The sequence below is a fragment of the Haemorhous mexicanus genome, chromosome 33, assembly GCF_027477595.1.
Source record: "Haemorhous mexicanus isolate bHaeMex1 chromosome 33, bHaeMex1.pri, whole genome shotgun sequence".
Taxonomy (NCBI): Eukaryota; Metazoa; Chordata; class Aves; order Passeriformes; family Fringillidae; genus Haemorhous; species Haemorhous mexicanus.
Window position 1 is genome coordinate 1,850,544 of NC_082373.1, and position 24,315 is coordinate 1,874,858.

General features: G+C 57.2%; 2 protein-coding genes across 3 annotated transcripts in view; both read right to left on the reverse strand.

Annotated features, from left to right (window-relative positions):
- Positions 1 to 256: 256 nt before the first annotated feature.
- MYG1 (MYG1 exonuclease) lies at positions 257 to 2,713 on the reverse strand. The gene is made up of 7 exons (XM_059872000.1): positions 2,522 to 2,713; positions 1,987 to 2,099; positions 1,752 to 1,911; positions 1,394 to 1,543; positions 1,198 to 1,320; positions 789 to 970; positions 257 to 709 (listed from the first exon to the last, which is right to left on the reverse strand). Exons 1-7 carry the CDS (start codon positions 2,693 to 2,695, stop codon positions 529 to 531), a joined length of 1,083 nt encoding a protein of 360 aa, XP_059727983.1. The 5' UTR covers positions 2,696 to 2,713; the 3' UTR covers positions 257 to 528.
- Positions 2,714 to 3,445: 732 nt separating this feature from the next.
- VDR (vitamin D receptor) overlaps positions 3,446 to 24,315 on the reverse strand; it is a 31,136-nt gene continuing 10,266 nt past the window's right edge. For both annotated transcript variants that reach the window (XM_059871877.1, XM_059871878.1), the window contains exons 3-9: positions 20,549 to 20,679; positions 11,566 to 11,750; positions 11,335 to 11,452; positions 9,467 to 9,638; positions 8,144 to 8,295; positions 6,588 to 6,704; positions 3,446 to 3,935 (exon numbers count right to left, since the gene is read on the reverse strand). In XM_059871877.1, coding sequence (XP_059727860.1) covers positions 3,676 to 3,935; positions 6,588 to 6,704; positions 8,144 to 8,295; positions 9,467 to 9,638; positions 11,335 to 11,452; positions 11,566 to 11,750; positions 20,549 to 20,679 — 1,135 coding nt within the window. In that variant the 3' untranslated portion in view covers positions 3,446 to 3,675. The remainder of the gene's footprint in view (positions 3,936 to 6,587; positions 6,705 to 8,143; positions 8,296 to 9,466; positions 9,639 to 11,334; positions 11,453 to 11,565; positions 11,751 to 20,548; positions 20,680 to 24,315) is intronic.

Genomic DNA, 24,315 nt, shown 5'->3' on the forward strand with positions numbered 1-24,315 from the left:
AGGAGCAGCGCGGCCGCCCGCATGGCCCCGGAGCCGGGCGGCGACACCGTGACCCCCCCGCGGTGCTGGTGACACGGTGCTGGTGACACGCGGGGGGGAGGGTGACACGGCGTTGGTGACACGCAGGATCGTGGTGGTGCCACCCGGGGGAGCACCGGTTGCTGTCCCCGTGTTGGGGGGGTCACGGCTGTCCCTGGGTCACAGCAACTCCCCCTGAGTCACACGCAGCCCCCCGGGACTCCTCAGACAGCCACTCCACTGGGCACACACTGGTTTTTACTGGTGCTGGCAGCGCCTCGGTGCAGGGACGTGACAGGAACGGGCTGAAACTCCCAGGAAATGGAGCCAAAACGTCCCTGGCTGGGCTGGCACCCATCCAGCACGGGGGGTGGCTGCTCTGAGACCCCTGGGAGGGGCTGCAGCCCCCCCAGCACAGCAGATCCCTCGGAGAATCCAGGATCCAGGCGGGAACGGTCCCCACGCTGGGCCAGGGGCTCCCTTCTGGGGTGACCCCGCTGGGGAGGGGGCTCACGTGCTCTCTGTGCCCCCCCCGAGCTCCAGCGCCCTCCGGGCCATCTCCAGGGCCCCCTCCCGGGTCCGGTTGCCCCCGATGAAGCCGCTGGCGTGGACGAAGACGCAGCCGGTGATTCCGGCCAGCTCGGACAGCGCCTCGTCCCGGAGCCCCCGCCAGGCCTCGGGCAGGGGGAGCCTGGGGAGGGGGACACGGGGCTTGAGAGTGACCCCGACCCACGGGGGGGGCGGCGGCAGGGCCAGGGGAGGGGTCTCACCGGCTCTGGAAGCTGTGGGGGGCTGTGGGGACGCTCTGCACCCGCCACTGCCCGCCCCGGTCCGGGAAGAGCACGAGCAGCAGCGGCCGGGGCAGGGCCAGCTCCCGCTCCAGCTGGAACAGGTGCTCCTTCCAGGGACAGCCACCCTGCGACAGCTCCAGGACCTGCCCGCTGGCGTCCACCTGCGGGGGGGACACGCTGGGGACACGGGGGGGACTCCCGGGACCACCCTGGGCTCCGTGCCCTCCCAGTGCCCTCCTGCAGGCGCGCAGGGGCCCCCCCGGGAGGTTTCTACCGAAGGGATTTGACCTCTCCACGCCCCGATTCTCCCCCAGAATCCCAGATTCTCCCCCAAAATCTCAGATTCTCCCCCAAAATCCCAGATTCCCCCTGGCCAGCTCGGCGTTACCTCGAGGCGGCGCCGCACGGCCTCTTCCACCAGCGCCCGCGCCGGCAGCCAGGCCCGGTGGTAGAAGTCCAAGCGCTCCAGGAACTCGGTGCCCACCAGCTCCATGGCCCTCCTGAACCCTGCCTGGGGACACGGGGGTCAGCGGTGTCCCCAGGGGCTGTCCCCAAGCAGGGTGTCCCCCAGGGGCTGTCCCCACCTCGGTGTCCTGGTCGGGGTCATTCCAGCGGGGGTTCAGGTGCCCCACGCGGGCGCTCAGGGTGGTGCTCAGGGCGTAGCGCGGCTCCCCCGCCGCCGGCGCGATCCCGTTGTCCATGGCATCGATCTCCTCCACGAAGTTCTCGTACAGCTGGGGACAGTGGGGACAGAGACATGAGGGGCAGTGAGGGGACAGCAAGGGAGGACAGGGGGAACAGCAGGGACAGAGAGGGGACAGCAGAGCAAAGCCTGGCCGGAGGCACAACTGCCCCAAACCGCTCCCCTTTCCCCACCGAGGACAAGCCCCGGGCAGAACCGTCACCCCGGCAGGGTGACAGACCCCCTGCCACCCGTGTCACCTTGTCATAGAGCGCTGTGACCACGGGCCCGTCCTCGGGCTGCCCCAGGAGCCCCGCCAGGATCTGCGCCCCGAAGTGGCAATAGACGAGCCCGGCGCTGCTCAGCTTCGTGCTCCAGGGCTTGTCCGGCCGCAGGCTCCGCATGGACTCCGCGAAGGACCTGCGGGGCCACGCGGTCACCCCGGGCAGCCCCGGGCCGCCGCTGTCCCCGGCGGGCTCTCACCAGGGGTCTCACCTCTGGTGGTGGTCGTAGCGGTGCTGCCCCGGGTCGTACTCGCCCCCCACGTCCACCACCACGTCGCAGCCGGCCAGGCGCTGCGGGTCCCGCGTCCGCACGATCTCCGCGTCCTGCAGGGGACACCGCGGTGAGGGTCCCCGGGGACCCCCGGGAGCGGCTCCGGGTGACGAGGGACACCGGGGAGGGACCGTGAGGACGGGGCGGGGGAGATGAGGGGGACATCCAGGGGGCACAACGGGGACCCCGCGGAAGGACCGGGGACACAACGGGGACCCCCAGATGGCACCGGGGACCCCGAGGAAGGACTGGGGACACAACGGGACCCCCAGGTGGCACCAGGGACCCCGAGGAAGGACCGGGGACACAACGGGGACCCCCAGGTGGCACCGGGGACAGAAGAGCGGCCGCTGGGTGGGCTCAAGCGCCCCCACACGGGACCCAGAGAGGAGCGACCGGGAGGAAGACCCCGGGACCCGGCACCGCACGGTGTCCCCGTCCCGTTCATGGCCCGGGCGCGCTGCCGGTGCCGTACCCGGTAGCGGGGCAGGAGGCGCAGCAGGAAACACGCCAGCGCCTCGTCGCAGTGGAAGGTGCCGTCGTGGGTGCCGATGCGGGCGGCGGGCTCGGGGTGCGGCCGCTTGTGCCCGGTGCCGGTGCCGGTGGCGGCCATGACCACGAGCCGGGCGGTGCGCGCGGTACCGCGCATGGCGGCGGCGAGGCCACGCCCCCGCAGGGCCACGCCCCCCTCACCGGAAGCTCTTCCCGCCAATGTTGTCCCGCGCTTGTGCGGGATTAGCTCCGCCCCCAAGCCCCGCCCTGCTAGAGTGCGCGCGCGCAGGGCGCGGGGCCACAGCGGCGGTTCGGGGTGACGAGCGCCCTCTGGCGGGAGGGACCGGGACAGAGGGACCGGGACAGAGGGACACACGGCCACCTCCGGGACTGACACACACGGCCCTGCACGGGCCCCGGGATGGACACACGGATGGACGGACACACGAGCCTGGCGCTGAGTTGATTTTCCCAAGCAGGAGTTTATTGGCCCGAGCTGGGGACCCTCCAGCCACTGGGGACCCTCTGACCATTGGGGACCCTCCGGCCACTGGGGACCCTCCGGCCCCTGGGGACCCTCTGGCCACTGGGGACCCTCTGACCATTCTGAGCATTGCTCGTGGCCTGGGGGGGCTGTGCTGGCTCTTCCCAGGGCTTTGGAGCCCCCCAGCTCCCACCTTCCCCTTCCCAGGGTTGGCTCCGGCCCGGAGCCGCCTCCAGAACAGGGCAGGGGGAGGAAGCCGAGCTGGAACCGGGGTCCCTGTCCCATCCCAGGGGTCCCTGTCCCATCCCAGGAGTCATCACCCCATCCCGCAGAGGGGTCCAGCTCCAAGGTGGGGGTGTCTCCTGGGATTCCCCCGCTCCCCCATTCCCAGGGAGTGCAAACAAAGCTCGTCCTGCTCTTCCCTTCGAGGGTCGAGGACATTTCCCCTCTCGGGGCTTTCTCAGCTGCCTCTGGCTCATCTCCCGGCACTTCCCCTTCCACGCATTCGCCAAAAAAGCAGCGATTCGAGGCAGCCCGGCCCCAAAACCCCCGCGGAGGGGAAGCTGCTCCCGGAGCAGCGACCCCAGAGCCCGACCCCCGCCCGGGCTCTCCCTCCCGCGGGGCTCCGGGGCCGCTCCGGGCCGTGCGGGCTCTCAGGAGATCTCGTTGCCGAACACCTCGAGCAGCAGCGGCGTGAGCTGCATGCTGTGCTCGGGCTGGAAGGACAGACAGCGGTACTGCCTCGAGTGCTCCTCGTTCAGGCTGCGCAGGTCCGCCAGCTTCTGGATCATCTTGGCGTAGAGCAGGCGGCCGCCGGGCGCGGCGTGCCGGGCGCGGATGTAGCTCTGCAGCACCTCCGAGAGCCGCTCCTGCAGCGCCTCCACCCGCAGCGGCTCCCGCACGCCCGGCCGGTCTGCGGGAGCGCGGCGCTCAGGGCGAACCCCGCAGCTGGGGGTGCCGGGGCTCGGGGGGAGTCCCTGCCTTGGGGGGGGTTTCAGGGTCTGGGGGGATTCCCTGCCTTGGGGGGGGTTTAGGGTCTGGGGGATTCCCTGCCTTGGGGGGGGGGGGGTTTAGGGTCTGGGGGATTCCCTGCCTTGGGGGGGGTTTAGGGTCTGGGGGATTCCCTGCCTTGGGGGGGGTTTAGGGTCTGGGGGATTCCCTGCCTTGGGGGGGGTTTAGGGTCTGGGGGATTCCCTGCCTTGGGGGGGTTTTAGGGTCTGGGGGATTCCCTGCCTTGGGGGGGTTTTAGGGTCTGGGGGATTCCCTGCCTTTCATCCTTTTTTAGGGTCTGGGGGGATTCCCTGCCTTTCATCCTTTTTTAGGGTCTGGGGGATTCCCTGCCTTGGGGGGGGGTTTTAGGGTCTGGGGGATTCCCTGCCTTTCATCCTTTTTTAGGGTCTGGGGGATTCCCTGCCTTGGGGGGGTTTTAGGGTCTGGGGGATTCCCTGCCTTGGGGGGGGTTTTAGGGTCTGGGGGATTCCCTGCCTTGGGGGGGGTTTTAGGGTCTGGGGGGATTCCCTGCCTTTCATCCTTTTTTAGGGTCTGGGGGATTCCCTGCCTTGGGGGGGGGTTTAGGGTATGGGGGGGATTCCATCCATTTCACCCCTTTTTAGGGTCTGGGGGGATTTCATCCCTTTTGGGGCTTTTTAGGGTTTGGGTGGGTTCCCTCCCTTTTGGGGCTTTTTAGGGTCTGGGAGGATTTCATCCATTTCACCCCTTTTTAGGGTCTGGGGGGAGTCCCTGGCTTGGGGGGGTTTTTAGGGTCTGGGGGATTTAATCCCTTTCATCCCTTTTTAGGGTTTGTGTGGATTCCCTCCCTTTTGGAACGTTTTAGGGTCTGGGGGGATTCTCTCCCTTTCATCCTTTTTTAGGGTTTGGGGGAATTCCCTGCCTTGGGGGGGTTTTTAGGGTTTGGGGGGATTCCATCCCTTTTACCCCTTTTTAGGGTTTGGGGGGATTCCATCCCTTTTGGGGCTTTTTAGGGTCTGGGAGGATTTCATCCCTTTTGGGGCTTTTTAGGGTCTGGGGGGATTCCATCCCTTTTACCCCTTTTTAGGGTCTGGGGGGATTCCCTCCCTTTTGGGGCTTTTTAGGGTCTGGGGGGATTTCATCCCTTTCATCCTTTTTTAGGGTTTGGGTGGGTTCCCTCAATTTTGGGGCTTTTTAGGGACTGGGGGGATTCCCTGCCTTGGGGGGGGTTTTAGGGACTGGGGGGATTCCCTCCCTTTCATCCCTTTTTAGGGCCAGCCATACTTAGGGGTTTTTCCTCCCTTCTGTGGATTTTTAGGATTTGGGGTTTTTCTGTGGGATTTTAGGGTTTGGGGTTTTTCTGTGGGTTTTTAGAATTTGGGTTTTTTCTGTGGGTTTTAGAATTTGGGGTTTTTCTGTGGGCTTTTAGGATTTGGGTTTTTCTGTGGATTTTTAGGATTTGGGGTTTTTCTGCGGGTTTTTAGGATTTGGGGTTTTTCTGTGGGTTTTTAGGATTTGGGGTTTTCTGCGGGTTTTTAGGATTTGGGGTTTTCTGCGGGTTTTTAGGATTTGGGTTTTTCTGTGGATTTTTAGGATTTGGGGTTTTTCTGCGGGTTTTTAGGATTTGGGGTTTTTCTGTGAGTTTTTAGGATTTGGGGTTTTCTGCGGGTTTTTAGGATTTGGGGTTTTCTGCGGGTTTTTAGGATTTGGGTTTTTCTGCGGGTTTTTAGGATTTGGGTTTTTCTGTGGATTTTTAGGATTTGGGGTTTTTCTGCGGGTTTTTAGGATTTGGGGTTTTCTGCGGGTTTTTAGGATTTGGGTTTTTCTGCGGGTTTTTAGGATTTGGGTTTTTTCTGCGGGTTTTTAGGATTTGGGATTTTTCTGCGGGTTTTTAGGATTTGGGGTTTTTCTGCGGATTTTTAGGATTTGGGTTTTTTCTGTGGGTTTTAGAATTTGGGGTTTTTCTGCGGGTTTTTAGGATTTGGGGTTTTTCTGTGGGTTTTTAGGATTTGGAGTTTTCAGCGGGTTTTTAGGTTTTGGGTTTTTTCTGCGGGTTTTTAGGATTTGGGGTTTTTCTGTGGGTTTTTACATTTGGGGTTTTTTGCGGGTTTTTAGGATTTGGGTTTTTCTGCGGGTTTTTAGGATTTGGGTTTTTCTGCGGGTTTTTAGGATTTGGGTTTTTCTGTGGGTTTTTAGGATTTGGTTTTTCTGCGGGTTTTTAGGATTTGGGTTTTTCTGTGGATTTTTAGGATTTGGGATTTTTCCCCTCCCTTCTGTGGGTTTTTAGGGTTTGGGTTTTTACTGCGGGTTTTTAGGATTTGGGTTTTTCTGCGGATTTTTAGGATTTGGGTTTTTCTGTGGATTTTTAGGATTTGGGGTTTTTCTGCGGGTTTTTAGGATTTGGAGTTTTCTGTGGGTTTTTAGGGTTTGGGTTTTTCTGCGGGTTTTTAGGATTTGGGTTTTTTCTGCGGGTTTTTAGGATTTGGGTTTTTCTGTGGGTTTTTAGGATTTGGGTTTTTCTGCGGGTTTTTAGGATTTGGGGTTTTTCCCCCTCCCTCCTGCGGGCTCTCAGGGTGTGGGCTGGGTGTGTCCCTACCTGGGGACAGGATGCAGATGGCCATCAGCAGCACGTGCTCCTCCTCGTGCAGGTTCAGCTTCTTCAGCCCCACCTGGAACTTCAGCAGCGGCTCCAGCAGGTCCATGCTGTGCCCGGCTGCGGAGAGAGCGCGGCCTCAGGGGCTCTGCACGGGGATCTCTCCCTCTGCACGGGGATCTCTCCCTCTGGAAGATCTCTCCCTCTGGAAGATCTCTCCCTCTGGAAGGGGATTTTCCCCTTTGGAAAGGATCTTTCCCTCTGGAAGGGATTATTTTCCTTTGGAAGGGGATTATTTCCCTCTGGAAGGGGATTTTTCCCTCTGGAAGGGGATTTTTCCCTCTGGAAGGGGATCTCTCCCTCTGCACGGGGATCTCTCCCTCTGGAAGGGGATTATGTTCCCTCTGGAAGGGGATCTCTCCCTCTGGAAGGGGATCTCTCCCTCTGCACGGGGATCTCTCCCTCTGCACGGGGATCTCTCCCTCTGCACGGGGATTATGTTCCCTCTGGAAGGGGATCTCTCCCTCTGGAAGGGGATTATTTTCCCTCTGGAAGGGGATCTCTCCCTCTGCAAGGGAATTATTTTCCCTCTGGAAGGAGATCTTTCCTTCTGGAAGGGGATTTTTCCCTCTGCAAGGGCATCTCTCCCTCTGCAAGGGAATTATTTTCCCTCTGGAAGGGGATCTTTCCCTCTGGAAGGGGCTCTTTCCCTCTGCAAGGGGATTATTTTCCTTTGGAAGGGGATTATTTTCCCTCTGGAAGGGGATCTCTCCCTCTGGAAAGGGATCTCTCCCTCTGCAAGGGGATCTCTCCCTCTGCAAGGGGATTATTTTCCCTTTGGAAAGGATCTTTCCCTCTGGAAGGGGATCATTTTCCCTCTGGAAGGGGATCTCTCCCTCTGGAAGGGGATTTTTCCCTTTGGAAGGGGATTATTTTCCCTTTGGAAGAAGATTTTCCCCTTTGGAAAGGATCTTTCCCTTTGGAAGGGGATTTTTTTTCATTTAGAAGGGAATTTTTCCCTCTGGAAGGGGATCTTTCTGTCTGCAAGGGGATTATTTTCCTTTGGAAGGGGATTATTTTCACCTTTGGAAGGGGATCTTTCCCTCTGGAAGGGGATCTCTCCCTCTGGAAGGGGATCATTTTCCCTCTGGAAGGGGATTTTCCCCTCTGGAAGGGGATTTTCCCCTCTGGAAAATGATTTTTTTTTCCTCTGGAAGGGGATTTTTCCCTTTGGAAGAAAATTTTGTTTTTCCCCTGGAAGAGAATTTTTCCTTTTGGAAGGGGATTATTTTCCTTTAGAAGGGATTTTTTTTCCCTTTAGAAGGGATTTTTTTTTCCTCTGGAAGGGGAATTTTTTTCCTCTGGAAGGGGAATTTTTTTCCTCTGGAAGGGGATTATTTTCCCTCTAGAAGGTGATTTTTCCCAACACATCATGGTGCCACTGCAGACCCTGAAACACCACTTCCCACCCCCAAAACTTGGCCCAGGACCCCCCCCCCATTCTCAAAGGTGCCCAGCAGGGGGAAATCAGGGAATTTTGGGTCTGGGGGCTCGCTCACCCTGGGTGACATCGCTGACCCTGTACTTGAAGTCGGGGCTGCCGCAGGTCCAGGACATGTCCTCGAGGGTGAAGGACTCGTTGGAGCGCAGCATGATCACCTCCATGGCGCTGCACTTGAGCAGCACGATCTGGTCCTCCACGCACAGATCCCTGCAGGGGGATGGACTGCCCTCTGGGTGGGCTCGGGGGGCAGGGGGACACGGGGGACACGGGGGACACGGGGGACACGGGGGACTGCCACCCCCAGGGCAGGAGCTGCCGCCTCGCCCGGCCCTCAGCTGGGGCTCCCTCCCCAGGAATTCCCATTCCAGGGGTGATTTCAGGTGTGGTAGTGCCCCAAAATCTTGGAATGAACAGAGCCTGAGAGCCCTCCCCAGGAATTCCAGTTCCAGGGGTGATTTCAGGTGAATTTTTGCCTCAAATCTTGGAATGAACAGAGCCTGAGATCCTTCCCCAGGAATTCCTATTCTGATTTTTGTTTTCAGGTGAATTTTTGCCCCAGATCTTGGAATGAACAGAGCCTGAGAGCCCTCCCCAGGAATTCCCATTCCAGGGTTTTTTTCAGGTGAATTTTTGCCCCAAAATCTTGGAATGAACAGAGCCTGAGAGCCCTCCCCAGGAATTCCCATTCTGAATTTTGTTTTCAGGTGAATTTTTGCCCCAGATCTTGGAATGAACAGAGCCTGAGACCCCTCCCCAGGAATTCCCAGTTTGTTTTTTTCAGGTGAATTTTGCCCCAAAATCTTGGAATGAACAGAGCCTGAGGCCCCTCCCAGGAATTCCTGTTCTGGGTTATTTCAGGTGCATTTTTGCCCCAAAATCATGGAATGAACAGAGCCTGAGACCCCTCCCCAGGAATTCCCATTCCAGGGGTGATTTCAGGTGTGGTTTTGCCCCAAAATCTTGGAATGAACAGAGCCTGAGACCCCTCCCCAGGAATTCCCATTCCAGGGGTGATTTCAGGTGTGGTTGTGCCCCAAAATCTTGGAATGAACAGAGCCTGAGGTCCCTCCCCAGGAATTCCCATTCCAGGGGTTTTTTCAGGTGCATTTTTGCCCCAAATCTTGGAATGAACAGAAACCTGAGGCCCCTGCCAGGAATTCCTGTTCTGGGTATTTTTTTTCAGGCGTGGTTTTGCCCCAAAATCTTGGAATGAACAGAAACCGGGGCCCCTCCCAGGCCCCTCGGGTGCTGCAGGAGCTCTGGCTGCAATCCGTGAGCGTTTTCCAGGATATTGGGAAAAAGGAGAACCCCGGGGAAGGGGAGAGAGCCAGAGAGCAGAGCTGGGAGGGCAGCAGGGCATTCCCGAATCCGGCCTCACCTGAAGCCCGGGATCATCTTGGCGAAGCCGATCACCTTCTGGATGCTGTAGCTGACCAGGTCGGCCAGGTGAGGCAGCATGGTGAGCTGGGAGAGCTCCAGCCGGGCCGAGGAGCTCTGCTCCTGCTCGTCCGGCTCGGCCAGGCTGGGGAACGGCGGCGGCTCCGCGGGCTCTGCGGGGGGAACGCTCTGAGCAGGGCAGGGGGTGGGGGCTGCGGCTCCTGAGACCCCCGGGGCTGGGCTGAGGAAGGACCCTGGGAACGCTCTGAGCAGGGCAGGGGGTGGGGGCTGCGGCTCCTGAGACCCCCGGGGCTGGACAGCAGCTCGGTGAGACCCCCGGGGCTGAGGAAGGACTCTGGAGAGACCCCCAGGGCTGGACAGCAGCTCAGTGAGACCCCCAGGGCTGAGGAAGGGCTCTGGGAACGCTCTGAGCAGGGCACGGGGTGGGGGCTGCGGCTCCTGAGACCCCCGGGGCTGGGCTGACGAAGGACCCCGGGAACGCTCTGAGCAGGGCAGGGGGTGGGGGCTGCGGCTCCTGAGAACCCCGGGGCTGGACAGCAGCTCCTGAGACCCCCAGGGCTGGGCTGAGGAAGGACCCTGGGAACGCTCTGAGCAGGGCACCTGGGGGGGTCTGCAGCTCGGTGAGACCTCCAGGGCTGGACAGCAGCTCCGTGAGACCCCCAGGGCTGAGGAAGGGCTCTGGGAACGCTCTGAGCAGGGCACGGGGGCTGGGGGCTGCGGCTCCTGAGACCCCCATGGCTGGACAGCAGCTCCGTGAGACCCCCAGGGCTGAGGAAGGACTCTAGGAACGCTCTGAGGAGGGCACTTGGGGGGTCTGCAGCTCGGTAAGACCCCCAGGGCTGAGGAAGGGCTCTGGAAATGCTCTGAGCACCTCACTGAGACCCCCAGGGCTGGACAGCAGCTCAGTGAGACCCCCAGGGCTGAAGAGCAGCTCAGTGAGACCCCCAGGGCTGAGGAAGGGCTCTGGAAATGCTCTGAGCACCTCAGTGAGACCCCCCAGGGCTGGACAGCAGCTCAGTGAGACCCCCAGGGCTGAGGAAGGACTCTAGGAACGCTCTGAGGAGGGCACTTGGGGGGTCTGCAGCTCGGTAAGACTCCCAGGGCTGAGGAAGGACTCTGGAGAGACCCCCAGGGCTGGACAGCAGCTCAGTGAGACCCCCAGGGCTGGGCAGCAGCTCAGTGAGACCCCCAGGGCTGAGGAAGAGCTCTGGAAATGCTCTGAGCACCTCAGTGAGACCCCCAGGGCTGGACAGCAGCTCAGTGAGACCCCCAGGGCTGAGGAAGGACTCTAGGAACGCTCTGAGGAGGGCACTTGGGGGGTCTGCAGCTCGGTAAGACTCCCAGGGCTGAGGAAGGACTCTGGAGAGACCCCCAGGGCTGAACAGCAGCTCGGTGAGACTCCCAAGGCTGAGCAGAGGCTCTGGAAATGCTCTGAGGGCACTTGAGGGAGGGGCTGTGGCTCGGTGAGACCCCAGGGATGAACAGCAGCTCGGTGAGACCCCCAGGGCTGAGGAAGGACTCTGGAAATGCTTTGAGCGCCTCACTGAGACCCCCAGGGCTGGACAGCAGCTCGGTGAGACCCCCAGGGCTGGACAGAGGCTCTGGAACCCCGAATCTGGGTGGAGGGGCTGCATTTCTGCCCCCCTGAGCCCTGGAAGGCTGATCCCAGTCTGGGAGTGTGGGATGAGGAGGAAGGGGAGGAAGAGGAGCAGGGCCGACCCTCGTGCTGGGGTTGATTCGGGCTCTGGCACAGCCCCTCCCCAGCCCCGGGATTTGGGATTTGGGATGGTTTGGGCTGAGTCTGGGGTCCCTCCTGGCTCCCAGTCCCAGTTTGGGGCTGGGGCTCACCTGGGAAGGTGCTGAAGGAGCTGAAGAGATCCGAGGAATCCTCCGAGGACAGGTCCTGGGCCAGCAGGGACGAGGGGTTGGTGGCCCCACTGCTGCTGGGGTGGCTCCTCACGGGGGGCTGGGGGACAGAGCAGAGAAAACCCCCTGAGGGACAGGGCTGGCAGGGGGGGCTCTGAGGATTTACAGGGAGAATTTGAGGGATAAAAGGGATTTTTTGGGGGGGGTCAGTACCCGAAATTTGGTGAAGTCGGCGTAGGTGGGGTCGTAGGTTTTGTGGTGGGCCTCGAGCAGCACGTCGATGACTTTCTGCTGCTCCTCGGAGAGTTTGGGCTTGAGGCTTTCCCTCAGCGCCTCCTCCTCCTTCCTCCTCAGGATCAGCTCCCTCTTCCTCTGCACCTCCTCGTCCGTCAGGATGACTGGGGGAGGAAAAGGGGCAGAAGGAGGGGTGGGAATGAGCCCTGGATGCAACTCCCAGACCCTGGAAAATTGCTTTTGCCACCTGGAAAATCCTGTTTGCCACCTCTAAAACCCCTTTTGCCAACAGGAAAACCCTTTTGCCACCTCTGAAATAGCTTTTGCTACCTATAAAATCCCTTTTGCCACCTGGAAAATCATTTTGCCCCCTGTAGAACCCCTTTTTCCACCTGGAAAAGACCTTTGCCACCTGGAAAACCCTTCTTGCCACATGGAAAATTCCTTTTGCCACGTATAAAACCCCTTTTGCCACCTGGAAAATCCCTTTCTCCACCTGGAGAATCCTTTTTGCCACCTCTAAAACCCCTTCTGCCACCTGGAAAATCCCTTTTGCCACCTCTAAAAACCCTTTTGCCTCTTGTAGAACTCCTTTGTGCCCCTCCAGCAGCTTGGCCCCTGTTTCCTGCTGTGCCCAGGAGGTTTTTGGTGTTTCAGGCCATGCCCAGGAGGTTTTTGGTGTTTCAGGCCATGCCCAGGAGGTTTTTTTGGTGTTTCAGGCCATGCCCAGGAGGTTTTTGGTGCTTTCAGGCCATGCCCAGGAGGTTTTTGGTGCTTTCAGGCCATGCCCAGGAGGTTTTTTTGGTGTTTCAGGCTATGCCCAGGAGGTTTTTTTGGTGCTTTCAGGCCATGCCCAGGAGGTTTTTGGTGTTTCAGACCATGCTCAGGAGGTTTTTTTGGCATTTCAGGCCATGCCAGCCGTGCCCGTGCCCGCTCTGCTCCCTCCTGCTTGCCCAGCCCTCTCCACTCCCCGACCCTTCGGCTCCCAGCTGCCACCAGGGGTGTCCAGCGCTGCTCTGGGGCACTTTTAATCTGATTTTTCAGGTCAAGGCACACTCAGGGCTGGGGATTTATGGCTTTTCTTGGGGCGGAGGCGCTCGGCAGAGGCCAAAGGTTGGGCTCCACGTGAGGCTGGGCCTGTTTGCTCAGGGAAAAGGAGCATTTGGGGCCAATTTAGGCTGAAATCTTCAATTTTATCCACCCTCAGAGGGGCTGGAAGGGATGAAGGCAGCTGCAGAAATTTCTGGGGTCCCCCACAAAGCAGAAATCCCCTTTCCTCAGAGGATGTTCTCGAATTTTCTGAGGGAAGGAACCCCGTGCTGGGAGGGTCAGGGTGGAATTTGGAGGTTCGGCCTGTTTGCTCAGGGAAAAGGAACAGCAATTTGGGCTGAAATCTTCAATTTTATCCACCCTGAGAGGGGCTGGAAGGGATGAAGGCAGCTGCAGGAATCTCTGGGGTCCCCCACAAAGCAGAAATTCCCTTTCCTCAGAGGATGTTCTGGAATTTTCTGAGGGAAGGACCCCATGCTGGGAGGGTCAGGGTGGAATTTAGGGGTTGGGCCTGTTTGCTCAGGGAAAAGAAGGATTTGGGGCCAATTTGGGCTGAAATCTTCACTTTTATCCACCCTCAGAGGGGCTGGAAGGGATGAAGGCAGCTGCAGAAATCTCTGGTGTCCCCCTCAGAGGAGGAATTCCCTTCCCTCAGGGGATGTTCTGGAATTTTCTGAGGCAAGTTCCCCGTGCTGGGAGGGTCAGGGTGGAATTTGGAGGTCGAGGAGGGCCTGTTTGCTCAGGGAAAAGGAGCAGCAATTTGGGCTGAAATCTTCAATTTTATCCACCCTGAGAGGGGCTGGAAGGGATGAAGGCAGCTGCAGGAATCTCTGGGATCACCCTCAAAGCAGGAATTCACTTCCCTCAGGAGCTGTTCTGGAATTTTCTGAGGCAAGGAACCCCGTGCTGGGAGGGTCAGGGTGGAATTTAGAGGTTGGGCCTGTTTGCTCAGGGAAAAGGAGCAGCAATTTGGGCTGAAATCTTCAATTTTATCCACCCTCAGAGGGGCTGGGAAGGACAAAGGCACCTGCAGGAACCTCTGGGGTCCTCTCAAAGCAAGAATTCCCTTCCCTCAGAGGATGTTCTGGAATTTTCTGAGGCAAGTTCCCCATGCTGGGAAGGTCAGGGTGGAATTTGGTCGAGCAGGGCCTGTTTGCTCAGGGAAAAGGAGCATTTGGGGCCAATTTAGGCTGAAATCTTCAATTTTATCCACCCTCAGAGGGACTGGAAGGGATGAAGGCAGCTGCAAGAATCTCTGGGGTCCCCCTCAAAGCAGAAATCCACTTTCCTCAGAGGATGTTCTGGAATTTTCTGAGGCAAGTTCCCCATGCTGGGAGGATCAGGGTGGAATTTAGAGGTTGGGCCTGTTTGCTCAGGGAAAAGGAGCAGCAATTTGGGCTGAAATCTTCAATTTTATCCACCCTGAGAGGGGCTGGAAGAGATGAAGGCAGCTGCAGGAATCTCTGGGATCACCCTCAAAGCAGAAATTCCCTTTCCTCAGAGGATGTTCTGGAATTTTCTGAGGCAAGTTCCCCATGCTGGGAAGGTCAGGGTGGAATTTAGAGGTCGGGCCTGTTTGCTCAGGGAAAAGGAGCAGCAATTTGGGCTGATATCTTCAATTTTATCCACCCTGAGAGGGGCTGGAAGGGACGAAGGCACTTGCAGGAACCTCTGGGGTCCTCTCAAAGCAAGAATTCCCTTCCCTCAGGGGATGTTCTGGAATTTTCTGAGGCAAGTTCCCCGTGCTGGGAGGGTCAGGGTGGAATTTGGAGGTAGAGGAGGGGCTGTTCTGGAATTTTCTGAGGCAAGTTCCCCATGCTGGGAAGGTCAGGGTGGAATTTGGAGGTCAAGGAGGGGCAGTTCTGGAATTTTCTGAGGCAGGGACCCCGTGCTGGGAGGGTCAGGGTGGAATTTGGAGGTCGAGGAGGGGCTGTTCTGGAATTTTCTGAGGCAAGGACCCCGTGCTGGGAAGGTCAGGGTGGAATTTGGAGGTCGAGGAGGGGCTGTTCTGGAATTTTCTGAGGCAGGGACCCCGTGCTGGGAAGGTCAGGGTGGAATTTGGAGGTCGAGGAGGGGCTGTTCTGGAATTTTCTGAGGCAGGGACCCCGTGCTGGGAAGGTCAGGGTGGAATTTGGAGGTCGAGGAGGGGCTGTTCTGGAATTTTCTGAGGCAAGTTCCCCATGCTGGGAAGGTCAGGGTGGAATTTGGAGGTCGAGGAGGGGCTGTTCTGGAATTTTCTGAGGCAAGTTCCCCATGCTGGGAAGGTCAGGGTGGAATTTGGAGGTCGAGGAGGGGCTGTTCTGGAATTTTCTGAGGCAGGGACCCCGTGCTGGGACGGTCAGGGTGGAATTTGGAGGTCGAGGAGGGGCTGTTCTGGAATTTTCTGAGGCAGGTTCCCCATGCTGGGAGGGTCAGGGTGGAATTTGGAGGTCGAGGAGGGGCTGTTCTGGAATTTTCTGAGGCAAGTTCCCCGTGCTGGGAAGGTCAGGGTGGAATTTGGAGGTCGAGGAGGGGCTGTTCTGGAATTTTCTGAGGCAGGGACCCCGTGCTGGGAAGGTCAGGGTGGAATTTGGAGGTAGAGGAGGGGCTGTTCTGGAATTTTCTGAGGCAAGGACCCCGTGCTGGGAGGGTCAGGGTGGAATTTGGAGGTCGAGGAGGGGCTGTTCTGGAATTTTCTGAGGCAGGGACCCCGTGCTGGGAGGGTCAGGGTGGAATTTGGAGGTCGAGGAGGGGCTGTTCTGGAATTTTCTGAGGCAGGGACCCCGTGCTGGGAGGGTCAGGGTGGAATTTGGAGGTTGAGGAGGGGCTGTTCTGGAATTTTCTGAGGCAAGTTCCCCGTGCTGGGAAGGTCAGGGTGGAATTTGGAGGTCGAGGAGGGGATGTTCTGGAATTTTCTGAGGCAAGTTCCCCATGCTGGGAAGGTCAGGGTTGAATTTGGAGGTCGAGGAGGGGCTGTTCTGGAATTTTCTGAGGCAAGTTCCCCATGCTGGGAAGGTCAGGGTGGAATTTGGAGGTTGAGGAGGGGCTGTTCTGGAATTTTCTGAGGCAAGGACCCCGTGCTAGGAAGGTCAGGGTGGAATTTGGAGGTCGAGGAGGGGCTGTTCTGGAATTTTCTGAGGCAAGTTCCCCGTGCTGGGAAGGTCAGGGTGGAATTTGGAGGTCGAGGAGGGGCTGTTCTGGAATTTTCTGAGGCAGGGACCCCGTGCTGGGAGGGTCAGGGTGGAATTTGGGGCAGGAGGTCGAGGAGGCCTCTCCTGACCTGGCCTGGCCTCTTTGGCCCAGGGCAATTTTCCATTCTCCATTTTCCACTCCCCCGGCCTTGCCCAACCCCACAGGGGCCACAAAGTCACTCCCACCTCCACCACCGGGCAGGAAAATCAGGATTTTGCCATTTTTCCCTTCGTAGATTTTACCACAGAAAGCAGCAGATCCACAGGGGCCTGCTGCCCAGAGAGCAGGAGCTGCTAAAAATCTGATTTTTGGGGGTGATTAGGGGAGGATCCAACATCCCTGAGGGACAGACACCCCTCCCTCAGCTGCAGGCAGGCAGGGAAGGGGAAATTCTGTGTAATTCCACATTTTCTGGAGGCTCAGAAAGGTGGGAAAGGCCGGAATTCCCAGGAGGGGACAGGCCCTGGCTGAGAATTCCCAAATCCCAAGGTCTGGAGGGGTTTTCTCTGCAGAAAACCACAAATATTTGCCTGAGCTGGTGGCTGGAAATGCCACGTGGCTGCCAGAGCCTGGGAGAGTTGGGGATCACCCAGCTGAAAGGGAAAAAAAATTCCATTTTTCCATGGGGAACACCCAAAATATTCCCCAAAAATTGGGGGTTAATCAGGGATAATTCACAAAGAGCTGGGGTTAATTGGGATTTGTTAATGGGGGAATTTTTTAACCTGGAAAAGGGAATTTTTGAGATGCCAAGGAAGGAAAAACCTCGGGAATATTCCCAAAAAAACCCAGGAAAATAAAAAAAAATTAAAAAAACACTTAGAAATATCCCAGAAATAATTCTGGTTCCTTCTGCCCCAAACTGGGACAAACCCCCAAATTCCTGAGGTGGGCAAGAGCCCAAATTAACCCCGGCACGAGGCTCTGCCCTGCTCCTCTTCCTCTTCTTCCTCCCTACCCAACACCCTGTGGAAAACAAGGCCTCAAAACCTTCCTGATTTCCCTCCTTCCACCTAAAAATAACCCCAACCCTTCGCCCTCCCTCCCTTTTTTCAGCAGCAAAGTCCATTTTTAGCTATTTTTAGCCCATCTGGGTTGGTTTTGGTTAATGCAGGCAGGATTTGCTGTTTACACGTTAACTCCTAGGGGGAAAACGAGGAGAAAACCTGGAGAAAACCTGGAGAAAACCCCTGGAATTGCTGCCCAGCAGCTTGCCAGCCCTCCCTGGGTAATTCATTGGCTGCTGGTACAAATTAAAGCAATTCCCTCATTAGGGGCTCCTCAAAAAGCAACAACAGCTCCCCAAAATTTGGGGGCAGCCAGGGTGGGATGGGTTTTATTCTTTGGGATTTTCCTCCCTCAAATCCCAAAGAATAAAATCAGGGATTCCCAGCAGGATCATTGGGAATGAAAGGATTTTTTTTCCCCCTCACAAACACTCTAAATTCTGATTTTCTGGCGGGCCTGGGGTGACATCAGGCTCTGTTTGTGCCCTGCTCCCATATTCTGAATTTCCACAATCTCCCAGCAGAAAATGTTTGGTTGCAGCTCTCCAGGAGCACCCAGCTCCTGAAACACACTCAATTTTTAAAAGCCACTTATCTCTAAATACACCAGGAGAGAACAAACATTTGGGCCACATTTGTGTGTTTGGACTGGGCTTAAAAACCTCTTTAATTCCCTCTGCTGTTGACTTAAGTCCCTGCTTTATCCCACATGGAAAAAAGGGTCAGGAAAAAAAAAATAAAAATCCCAGAGGGAGAAGAGGAAAAGCCAACCCTGCTCCATGGGGATGGAGAAGCTCATCCAGCTCTCCCCGTGGAGCACGGAAAATGCTGGAAAAGAGGATTTTCAGAGCTATTGGGAGCTGTGGAGATGATTCTCCTCAGGAAAACCCAGGAGAATCCATGAGGACACAGCTCTGGGGTGGGAAGGAATCATTAACCCGGCTGCTCTCAATCATTACCCGCTGCTTCCCCTGCCCTTGGCAGCCCCGGGAGGTTCCAGGGCAGCCCTGGCACCAGGGAGGGGCAGAGGGCACGGGGAGTGTGGGCAGGGGCACGGCCTGGAGAGGGACACAGGGACAGAGGGACAGGGAGTGTGGGCAGGGGCACGGCCTGGAGAGGGACAGAGGGACACAGGGACAGCAGGGGCACGGCCTGGAGAGGGACAGAGGGACAGAGGGACAGGGAGTGTGGGCAGGGGCACGGCCTGGAGAGGGACAGAGGGACAGAGGGACAGGGAGTGTGGGCAGGGGCACTGCCTGGAGAGGGACAGAGGGACACAGGGACAGGGAGTGTGGGCAGGGGCACGGCCTGGAGAGGGACAGAGGGACAGAGGGCACGGGGAGTGTGGGCAGGGGCACGGCCTGGAGAGGGACAGAGGGACAGGGAGTGTGGGCAGGGGCACGGCCTGGAGAGGGACAGAGGGACAGAGGGACAGGGAGTGTGGGCAGGGGCACGGCCTGGAGAGGGACAGAGGGACAGAGGGACAGGGAGTGTGGGCAGGGGCACGGCCTGGAGAGGGACAGAGGGACAGAGGGACAGGGAGTGTGGGCAGGGGCACTGCCTGGAGAGGGACACAGGGACACAGGGACAGGGAGTGTGGGCAGGGGCACGGCCTGGAGAGGGACAGAGGGACAGAGGGACAGGGAGTGTGGGCAGGGGCACTGCCTGGGGAGGGACAGAGGGACAGGGAGTGTGGGCAGGGGCACGGCCTGGAGAGGGACAGAGGGACAGAGGGACAGGGAGTGTGGGCAGGGGCACTGCCTGGAGAGGGACAGAGGGACAGAGGGACAGGGAGTGTGGGCAGGGGCACTGCCTGGAGAGGGACAGAGGGACAGAGGGACAGGGATTGTGGGCAGGGGCACGGCCTGGAGAGGGACAGAGGGACAGAGGGACAGGGAGTGTGGGCAGGGGCACTGCCTGGAGAGGGACAGAGGGACAGAGGGACAGGGAGTGTGGGCAGGGGCACTGCCTGGAGAGGGACAGAGGGACAGAGGGACAGGGAGTGTGGGCAGGGGCACTGCCTGGAGAGGGACAGAGGGACAGAGGGACAGGGAGTGTGGGCAGGGGCACTGCCTGGAGAGGGACAGAGGGACAGAGGGACAGGGAGTGTGGGCAGGGGCACGGCCTGGAGAGGGACAGAGGGACAGAGGGACAGGGAGTGTGGGCAGGGGCACGGCCTGGAGAGGGACAGAGGGACAGAGGGACAGGGAGTGTGGGCAGGGGCACGGCCTGGAGAGGGACACAGGGACAGGGAGTGTGGGCAGGGGCACGGCCTGGAGAGGGACAGAGGGACAGGGAGTGTGGGCAGGGGCACGGCCTGGAGAGGGACAGAGGGACAGAGGGACAGAGGGACAGGGAGTGTGGGCAGGGGCACGGCCTGGAGAGGGACAGAGGGACACAGGGACAGAGGGACAGGGAGTGTGGGCAGGGGCACGGCCTGGAGAGGGACAGAGGGACAGAGGGACAGGGAGTGTGGGCAGGGGCACTGCCTGGAGAGGGACAGAGGGACAGAGGGACAGGGAGTGTGGGCAGGGGCACGGCCTGGAGAGGGACACAGGGACAGGGAGTGTGGGCAGGGGCACGGCCTGGAGAGGGACAGAGGGACAGGGAGTGTGGGCAGGGGCACGGCCTGGAGAGGGACACAGGGACACCTACACTGCATCACACACTCACACTTCCTCACACACTCACACTCCATCACACACTCACACTCCTTCCTCCATCACACTCACACTCCTCCTCACACACCCACACTCCCTCCTCACACACTCACACTCCTCCCTCAGACACTCAGATACACTCACACTCCTTCCTCCTCACACACTCACACTCAAACACTCACACCCCCTCATCTCACACTCACGCTCCTCCCTCCTCACATACACTCCTCCCTCAGACACACTCACACTCCATCACACACTCAGACACTCACACTCAGACACACACTCCCCTCTGGCACGCTCCCACGCCTGGCACACTCACACTCCATCACGCCGATGTCCAGGCAGCGTTTCAGCCAGGGCAGCCCTGGCACCAGGGAGGGGCAGAGGCACAGGAGGGCCCCAGGAACATTGCCAGGGTTGCACACTCACCTCCCACCCCTCCCTGGCACACCCCCCCCTTGCACACTCACACTCCTTCATCATGCCGATGTCCAGGCAGCGTTTCAGCCGGCAGGCCTGGCACCAGGGAGGGGCAGAGGCACAGGAGGGCCCCAAGAACATTGCCAGGGTCATTCCCTGGGCTCACACTCCCACTCCCACCCCTCCCTGGCACACTCCCACCCCTCCCTGGCACACTCCCACCCCTCCCTTGCACACCCCTCCCTGGCACACTCACACTCCATCACACCGATGTCCAGGCAGCGTTTCAGCCAGGGCAGCCCTGGCACCAGGGAGGGGCAGAGGCACAGGAGGGCCCCAGGAGCATTGCCAGGGTCATTCCCTGGGCTCACACTCCCACTCCCACCCCTCCCTGGCACACTCCCACCCCTCCCTGGCACACCCCTCCCTTGCACACTCACACTCCATCATGCCGATGTCCAGGCAGCGTTTCAGCCAGGGCAGCCCTGGCACCAGGGAGGGGCAGAGGCACAGGAGGGCCCCAGGAGCATTGCCAGGGTCATTCCCTGGGCTCACACTCCCACTCCCACCCCTCCCTGGCACACTCCCACCCCTCCCTGGCACACTCCCACCCCTCCCTTGCACACTCCCACCCCTCCCTTGCACACTCACACTCCTTCATCATGCCGATGTCCAGGCAGCGTTTCAGCCGGCAGGCCTGGCAGTGCCGCCGGTTGTCCTTGGTGATGTGGCACTCCCCGCTGAAGGGACAGGTGAACATGGCATTCCTCTTCATGCTCCTCCTGCAAAAGGAGCCAAAACCCTTCTTGGCCTCCATCCCTGCTGGTTTGGCTGATGCTCCAAACATCAGCTGACTTGGAAAAGGAAAATTCCCCCCAGGGAAACACCCGAAATGGTTTGGGGGGAAATGACCTTAAACCCAGCTCAATCCCCTTCCCCTAAACCAGGCTGCTCTAAGCCCAGCCCAGCCTGGGGGTTTGAGAAGGTTTTTGGGTCTAAAGAGGGATTTTTAAGGCCAGGAGGGTGGAAGGATTGCAGGGTTGCAGAGAAACCCCCTCGGCAGCAAAATAAACCCGAGCTGGGCTCTGTGGTTTAAACCCGGCCGCCCTAAGGCCGGCTTTGCTGGCAGAACTGGCCCGAGCACATTTTGGGTGTGCAGGGAGAGGAATTCTCGCTGCAGGACACGGAGAAAGGAGCCTGAAAATGACAACCCTGAGCTGCAGGGAAACCGCAGAGGAATGGGAACGTGGAGCCACCGGGACAAAGGGTCAGAGGCAAAATAATAACCCAGGGAAAAAGGGTCAGAGGCAAAATAACCCGGGAAAAAAAGGGTCAGAGACAGAATAACCCGGGAAAAAAGGGTCAGAGCCAAAATAATAACCCAGGGAAAAAGGGTCAGAGGCAAAATAACCCGGGGAAAAAAGGGTCAGAGACAGAATAACCCGGGGAAAAAAGGGTCAGAGACAGAATAATCCGGGAAAAAAGGGTCAGAGCCAAAATAATAACCCAGGAAAAAGGGTCAGAGGCAAAATAACCCGGGGAAAAAAAAGGGTCAGAGACAGAATAACCCGGGAAAAAAGGGTCAGAGCCAAAATAATAACCCAGGAAAAAAGGGTCAGAGGCAAAATAACCCGGGAAAAAAAAAGGGTCAGAGACAGAATAACCCGGGAAAAAAGGGTCAGAGCCAAAATAATAACCCAGGAAAAAGGGTCAGAGGCAAAATAACCCGGGAAAATAAGGTCAGAGACAGAATAACCCGGGAAAAAAAGGGTCAGAGCCAAAATAATAACCCAGGGAAAAAGGGTCAGAGGCAAAATAACCCGGGAAAAAAAAAAGGGTCAGAGACAGAATAACCCGGGAAAAAAGGGTCAGAGCCAAAATAATAACCCAGGAAAAAGGGTCAGAGCCAAAATAACCTGGGAAAAAAGGGTCAGAGCCAAAATAATAACCCGGGAAAAAAGGGTCAGAGCCAGAATAATCTGGGAAAAAAGGGTCAGAGCCAGAATTTCCAAGGAAAAAAGGGTCAGAGCCAAAATAACCCGGGGAAAAAAGGATCAGAGCCAAAATAATCTGGGAAAAAAAAGGGTCAGAGCCAAAATAATAACCCAGGAAAAAGGGCCAGAGTGAAAATATCCCGGGAAAAAAAAGGGTCAGAGGCTGCCAGCACCATGAGGCAGAGCCAAAACCTTCCCAGGAACAACAGCCAGAGCCAGAATTTTCAAGGAAAAAGGGTCAAAACCTTCCAGGACCAAAGGTCAGAGCCAAAATCTTCCCAGGAAAAAGGGTGGGGGCTAAAATAACCCAGGAAAAAAGGGTCAGAGCCAAAATAACCCGGGAAAAAAAGGGTCAGAGCCAAAATAACCCGGGAAAAAAAGGGTCAGAGCCAGAATAATCTGGGAAAAAAAGGGTCAGAGCCAAAATAACCCGGGAAAAAAAGGTCAGAGCCAGAATAACCCGGGAAAAAAAGGGTCAGTGCCAAAATAACCCGGGAAAAAAGGGTCAGAGCCAGAATAATCCGGGAAAAAAGGGTCAGAGCCAAAATAACCCGGGAAAAAAAAGGGTCAGAGCCAAAATAATAACCCAGGAAAAAGGGTCAGAGCCAAAATAACCTGGGAAAAAAGGGTCAGAGCCAGAATAACCCGGGAAAAAAAGGGTCAGAGCCAGAATAACCCGGGAAAAAAAGGGTCAAAGGCAGAAACTTCCAAGGAAAAAAATGATCAGGATGTTCCCAGGACAAAAAGAGCCAGAATTTCCCAGGAAAAAGGTGGCAGAGGGATATTGGGAAGAAATTCCTGCCCTGGGAGAGAATTCCCAGAAAAGCCGTGGCTGCTCCATGCCAAAGTCAATATTGAGATAAAAAAATGGGTAAAAAAATATAAAATTGCATTTTAAAAAATGTTAAATAGGGGTAAAAGAAGTCAAATGTGGGTTAAAATACCAAATATGGGTGATAAAGGAAAGTATTGAGTAAAATATCAAGGGAAACGTTTTAAAATGGGGGAAAGAATTAAAAATATTCAGGATTTCCTCAGGGTGCAGCCCCCAGGAATTAAAGGGAGTTTAATTCCTTAAAGGGAGTTTTAAAAAGGGAGATTTAAAAAAAAAAAGTGGCTGCACTCTGCTGCCTTTTCCTGCTGGGAATTTTGGGAGTTTTTGGGGAACATTCCCCCAAAACCTTTGGAATTTTGCTGCTCCCAGTGGGGAACCCCAATCCCAGCGCTCGGAATTCACCCCAAAATTCCCAATTTTGGTGCACAAAAAGCTTCTTTATTTCTTTAAAACCCCAAGGAAAGGCTGGGAATGCACAAACAACGAGGGAAAACATTCCCAGGGCTCGGGGCAGGCCAAAATTCCAGGTTTGGAGTGAAAATTGCAGCTTGGGGAGCCAGGCTGGGCTGGAATTCCATGGAAACCTTCCCCAGGCTCCCATTCCCGGGAGGATTTGGGATCCCAGGGGCTAAAAATGGAAAATTTCAAGGCTCATTCCCAGCCTGGAGTGAGGGATTTGTGCATCCATGAAAAACCCTGGAAAAACAGGGGGGAAAAAAAACCCCATCCCAGCAAATAAATCCAATTTTTCCCCTTTTAACCATGGGAATTCCATCCTGGCTGGTTCCCTTTTGGGATTCCTGGGTTTTTTTGGGATGGGGGAGTGCAAAGCTCCCAGATCCATTAAAAACCCTGGAAAAACAGGGAATAAAAATCCCCATCCCACCAAATAAATCCAAATTTTCCCCTTTCCACCACGGGAATCCCATCCTGGCTGGTTCCCCTTTGGGATTCCTGGGGTTTTTTTGGGATGGGGGGGTGAAAAACCAGGGAATAAAACCCCATCCCACCAAATAAATCTAATTTTTTCCCCTTTCCACTGCAGGAATTCCATCCTGGCTGGTTCCCCCTTGGCCCTCCCGGGATTTTTTTGGGATAGGGGGGTGAAAAACCAGGGAATAAAACCCCATCCCACCAAATAAATCTAATTTTTTCCCCTTTCCACTGCAGGAATCCCATCCTGGCCGGTTCCCCCTTGGCCCTCCTGGGGTTTTTTTTGGGATGAGGGGGTACAAAGCTCCCAGATCCATGAAAAACAAGGAATAAAATCCCCATCCCACCAAATAAATCCATTTTTTCCCATTTTTACCATGGGAATCCCATCCTGGCTGGTTCCCCCTTGGCCCTCCCGGGATTTTTTTGGGATAGGGGGGTTGAAAAACAGGGAATAAAACCCCATCCCACCAAATAAATCCAAATTTTCCCCTTTCCACCACGGGAATCCCATCCTGGCTGGTTCCCCTTTGGGATTCCTGGGGTTTTTTTTGGGATGGGGGTGTGAAAAACCAGGGAAAAAATCCCCATCCCACCAAATAAATCCATTTTTCCCCCTTTCCACTGCAGGAATCCCATCCTGGCCGGTTCCCCCT